The 6,039-nt window shown below is 43.5% G+C and overlaps 1 protein-coding gene across 1 annotated transcript in view; it reads right to left on the reverse strand.

Annotated features, from left to right (window-relative positions):
• The window catches only part of homer2 (homer scaffold protein 2), a 47,342-nt gene extending 42,639 nt beyond the window's left edge, over nucleotides 1–4,703 (reverse strand). Inside the window, 2 exon segments of the mRNA XM_045205729.1 lie at nucleotides 1,006–1,098; nucleotides 4,573–4,703. Of these exon segments, the coding sequence (XP_045061664.1) occupies nucleotides 1,006–1,098; nucleotides 4,573–4,674 (195 nt within the window). The 5' untranslated portion in view covers nucleotides 4,675–4,703.
• Nucleotides 4,704–6,039: the final 1,336 nt, after the last annotated feature.

The raw sequence follows: 6,039 nt of genomic DNA on the forward strand, positions 1-6,039 counted from the left end.
CCCTTTAGCTCAGTGCGGATGTTGCCTGTAATCCATGGCTTCTGGTTGAGGTATTTACGTACAGTCACTGTGGGGGACGTCGTCATCGATGCACTTATTGATGAAGCCAGTGACTGATGTGGTGTACTCCTCAATGCCATCGGAAGAATCCCAGAACATATTCCAGTCTGTGCTAGCAAAACAGTCCTGTAGCTTAGCATCAGCTTCATCTGACCACTTTTCTATTGACAGTCACTGGTGCTTCCTGCTTTAGTTTTTGCTTGTAAGCAGGAATCAGGAGGATAGAATTATGGTCAGATTTGCCAAATGGAGGGCGAGGGAGAGCTTTGTATGCGTCTCTGACAGTCAGAATACTAAGGAGATGACATGTCAGAATAGAACTGACAGTCAGAATACTAAGGAGATGACATGTCAGAATAGAACTGACAGTCAGAATACTAAGGAGATGACATGTCAGAATAGAACTGACAGTCAGAATACTAAGGAGATGACATGTCAGAATAGAACTGACAGTCAGAATACTAAGGAGATGACATGTCAGAATAGAACTGACAGTCAGAATACTAAGGAGATGACATGGTAGAATAGAACTGACAGTCAGAATACTGTCCTCAGGTTGTCAATGAGATAATGAAACATCCAGCAGACTTTTTACAGCTCTGACCCGTCACATTACAGCCTCATATCTCCCTCCTTCCTTCCCTCCCTCCCTCCCTCCCTCCCTCCTTCCCTCCCTCCCAGGGTAGATTATGTGTCTGTTCGGCGGCTGGCAGTTGATAAGTGACTCCCTGTAACCTTTGACCCCCCCCGCCCCAAGTATCACTTTACTGACTCTGTACTGTGTGTATATGTATCTGTTCACGTGTGTGTGTGTGTGTGTGTGTGTGTGTGTGTGTGTGTGCATGCGTGTTACTGACCGTGTGTGTGTGTGTAATTCCCCGCTTCTTCACATGTTATTATGGGTGTGAGTGTGTGTGTGCGTGCCTGTGACCATGTGTCTGTTACCTGGGAATTGTTGCTCGATGTCTCCATCTTCTCCTGTGACTTGTCCCTGGCAAGCTTCGCTGCTTCCTTCACCTCCTGGAACTTCTCAGCAAACTGAAACAAGATGAGAAAAATTAACAAGGAAAAAGATTGATTAATCAAAATAAAAAATAAAAATGTCAAAACATATCACTGGAGACAAGCGATGTGTGTGTCTGACAGTTAATGATGATATGAACACGTCCCAAATGGGCTCTGGTCAATAGTAGTTCACTATATAAGGAATAGAGCTCTGGTCAATAGTAGTTCACTATATAAGGAATAGAGCTCTGGTCAATAGTAGTTCACTATATAAGGAATAGAGCTCTGGTCAATAGTAGTTCACTATATAGGGAATAGAGCTCTGGTCAATAGTAGTTCACTATATAGGGAATAGAGCTCTGGTCAATAGTAGTTCACTATATAAGGAATAGAGCTCTGGTCAATAGTAGTTCACTATATAAGGAATAGAGCTCTGGTCAATAGTAGTTCACTATATAGGGAATAGAGCTCTGGTCAATAGTAGTTCACTATATAAGGAATAGAGCTCTGGTCAATAGTAGTTCACTATATAAGGAATAGAGCTCTGGTCAATAGTAGTTCACTATATAGGGAATAGAGCTCTGGTCAATAGTAGTTCACTATATAAGGAATAGAGCTCTGGTCAATAGTAGTTCACTATATAAGGAATAGAGCTCTGGTCAATAGTAGTTCACTATATAGGGAATAGAGCTCTGGTCAATAGTAGTTCACTATATAAGGAATAGAGCTCTGGTCAATAGTAGTTCACTATATAAGGAATAGAGCTCTGGTCAATAGTAGTTCACTATATAAGGAATAGAGCTCTGGTCAATAGTAGTTCACTATATAAGGAATAGAGCTCTGGTCAATAGTAGTTCACTATATAGGGAATAGAGCTCTGGTCAATAGTAGTTCACTATATAGGGAATAGGGCTCTGGTCAATAGTAGTTCACTATGTAGGGAACATGGCTCTGGTCAATAGTACACTGCTCAAAAAAATAAAGGGAACACTTAAACAACACAATGTAACTCCAAGTCAATCTCACTTCTGTGAAATCAAACTGTCCACTTAGGAAGCAACACTGATTGACAAAAAATGTCACATGCTGTTGTGCAAATGGAATAGACAACAGGTGGAAATTATAGGCAATTAGCAAGACACCCCCAATAAAGGACTGGTTTTGCAGGTGGTGACCACAGACCACTTCTCAGTTCCTATGCTTCCTGGCTGATGTTTTGGTCACTTTTGAATGCTGGCGGTGCTTTCACTCTAGTGGTAGCATGAGACGGAGTCTACAACCCCCACAAGTGGCTCAGGTAGTGCAGCTCATCCAGGATGGCACATCAATGCGAGCTGTGCCAAGAAGGTTTGCTGTGTCTGTCAGCGTAGTGTCCAGAGCATGGAGGCACTACCAGGAGACAGGCCAGTACATCAGGAGACGTGGAGGAGGCCGTAGGAGGGCAACAACCCAGCAGCAGGACCGCTACCTCCGCCTTTGTGCAAGGAGGAGCAGGAGGAGCACTGCCAGAGCCCTGCAAAATGACCTCCAGCAGGCCACAAATGTGCATGTGTCTGCTCAAACGGTCAGAAACAGACTCCATGAGGGTGGTATGAGGGCCCGACGTCCACAGGGGGTTGTGCTTACAGCCCAACACCGTGCAGGACGTTTGGCATTTGCCAGAGAACACCAAGATTGGCAAATTCACCACTGGCGCCCTGTGCTCTTCACAGATGAAAGCAGGTTCACACTGAGCACATGTGACAGACGTGACAGAGTCTGGAGATGCCGTGGAGAACGTTCTGCTGCCTGCAACATCCTCCAGCATGACCGGTTTGGCGGTGGGTCAGTCATGGTGTGGGGTGGCATTTCTTTGGGGGCCGCACAGCCCTCCATGTGCTCGCCAGAGGTAGCCTGACTGCCATTAGGTACCGAGATGAGATCCTCAGACCCCTTGTGAGACCATATGCTGGTGCGGTTGGCCCTGGGTTCCTCCTAATGCAAGACAATGCTAGACCTCATGTGGCTGGAGTGTGTCAGCAGTTCCTGCAAGAGGAAGGCATTGATGCTATGGACTGGCCCGCCCGTTCCCCAGAACTGAATCCAATTGAGCACATCTGGGACATCATGTCTCGCTCCATCCACCAACGCCACGTTGCACCACAGACTGTCCAGGAGTTGGCGGATGCTTTAGTCCAGGTCTGGGAGGAGATCCCTCAGGAGACCATCCGCCACCTCATCAGGAGCATGCCCAGGCGCTGTAGGGAGGTCATACAGGCACGTGGAAGCCACACACACTACTGAGCCTCATTTTGACTTGTTTTAAGGACATTACATCAAAGTTGGATCAGCCTGTAGTGTGGTTTTCCACTTTAATTTTGAGGGTGACTCCAAATCCAGACCTCCATGGGTTGATCAATTTGATTTCATTGATAATTTTTTGTGTGATTTTGTTGTCAGCACATTCAACTATGTAAAGAAAAAAGTATTTAATAAGATTATTTCATTCATTCAGATCTAGGATGTGTTATTTTAGTGTTCCCTTAATTTTTTTGAGCAGTGTAGTTCACTATATAGAAACAGACTCCATGAGACAAACTAAACTATATACTATTGATTCATTGTAAAATATGTGCAGGATAAAATCTCCAAGGGGGTTCCCCAACAACAACAACAACAACAACAACAACAGATACTGGACCAAACAAACACACAGACAGGCACAATATAAACACAGCTGTAGTGATGGAACAGCTTTATGTTACCAGTAGTGATGGAACAGCTTTATGTTAACAGTAGTGATGGAACAGCTTTATGTTACCGGTAGTGATGGAACAGCTTTATGTTACCAGTAGTGATGGAACAGCTTTATGTTACCGGTAGTGATGGAACAGCTTTATGTTACCAGTAGTGATGGAACAGCTTTATGTTACCGGTAGTGATGGAACAGCTTTATGTTACCAGTAGTGATGGAACAGCTTTATGTTACCAGTAGTGATGGAACAGCTTTATGTTACCAGTAGTGATGGAACAGCTTTATGTTACCAGTAGTGATGGAACAGCTTTATGTTACCGGTAGTGATGGAACAGCTTTATGTTACCAGTAGTGATGGAACAGCTTTATGTTACCGGTAGTGATGGAACAGCTTTATGTTACCAGTAGTGATGGAACAGCTTTATGTTACCAGTAGTGATGGAACAGCTTTATGTTACCAGTAGTGATGGAACAGCTTTATGTTACCAGTAGTGATGGAACAGCTTTATGTTACCAGTAGTGATGGAACAGCTTTATGTTACCAGTAGTGATGGAACAGCTTTATGTTACCAGTAGTGATGGAACAGCTTTATGTTACCAGTAGTGATGGAACAGCTTTATGTTACCGGTAGTGATGGAACAGCTTTATGTTACCAGTAGTGATGGAACAGCTTTATGTTACCAGTAGTGATGGAACAGCTTTATGTTAACAGTAGTGATGGAACAGCTTTGTCTTTGAAAAAAATTCTAACAGAAAATCAATCAATCAGTACCTTGGCCAGTTGCTGCTCGGAGGCGAACCCCAGTCCGAACACTGTGTTGGCTCTGCTGTCAGCCCATTGGCCAAACTTCTGGGAGGTCTTGGTGAAGGTCATGTTGGGGGTGATGGTGCTGTTGATGATCACCTGGAGGGAGACAGGAAATGACACGTTAGTAGGAGATTTTTCTATTGGATAAATTCAGGTAGGTCCCTCTCTATTTCATTCTGCTTATGAAACGTTTTGCAACAGAATACACCCCAGAAGTCCTTAGGTTTTCGGCAGGCATAATGGGACCCATGTCGTCCAAAAAGTTGACTCAAGTTTGCCAAAAAGCACCTGGAAGCACCTGAATGATCATCAAGACTCTTGGAAGAATGTTCTACGGACAGATGATTCAAAAGTATAACTTTTTGGACGAGATGGGTCCCATAATGCCTGGCGAAAACCAAACTCTGCATTCCACAGTAAGAACCTCATACCAACGGTCAAGCATGGTGGTGGTGGTGTGATGGTTTGGGGATGCTTTGCTGCCTCAGGACCTAAGCGATTTGCCTTAATAGAAGGAACCGTGAATTCTGCTCTGTATCAGATAATTCTACAGGAGAATGTCAGGCCATCCATCTGAGCTGAAGCACAGCTGGGTCATGCAGCAAGACAATGATCAAAAACACACAATCAAGTCTACATGAAAATAGCAACAAATTGGAAGTTTTGGAATGGCCTAGTCAAAGTCCAGACCAAATCCCAATTGAGATGTGGCAGGACTTGAAACGAGCAGTTCATGCTTGAAAACCCACAAATGTCGCTGAGTTACAGCGGTTCTCAATGCAAGAGCGGGCCAGAAAATCCTCCACAGCGACTGATCAACAACTGTAGGAAGCATTTGGTTGGAGTCATTGCAGCTAAAGGTGGCACAACCAGTTATTGAGTGTAAGGGGGCAATTACTTTTTCACACAGGGGCATTGGGTGTTGCATAACTCTGTTTATGAAATAAATTAAATAATTATGTAATTATTGTGTTATTTGTTCAATCAGGTTCCCTTTACCTAATATTAGGTTTTAGTTGAAGATCTGATAACGTTCAGTATAAAAAAATATGCAAAAGTAGAGAAAATTAGAAAGGGGGCAAATACTTTTTCAAGGCACTGTATAATTACTATCTGTGCTGGGTAGGACTGGGCTGGCCAAGACACACCTTATCCCACCGTGCAGGACAGCATGGTTCTGTGTGTATCAAACTATGTGGTCTCCAAAATCTATAGAAAACATTAGCAGAAGTGCTCCCATTGAGAAATCAAAAATATAGATTTCTTTAAGCCACAACTTATTTTGTTCTCAGTACATCTAAAATAATCTTCTTGTACAAGATTTAGAAGTGAAGCCAACCATTTAGCTTATACAATACAACTCTGGCCAAAGATCGAGCCCTATGCAGCATCAGAAACCAAAGCAAAGTGAAATAACTCAATTGCTTGTTG

The sequence above is a fragment of the Coregonus clupeaformis genome, chromosome 20 (genome assembly GCF_020615455.1).
Source record: "Coregonus clupeaformis isolate EN_2021a chromosome 20, ASM2061545v1, whole genome shotgun sequence".
In the NCBI taxonomy this organism is placed as follows: Eukaryota; Metazoa; Chordata; class Actinopteri; order Salmoniformes; family Salmonidae; genus Coregonus; species Coregonus clupeaformis.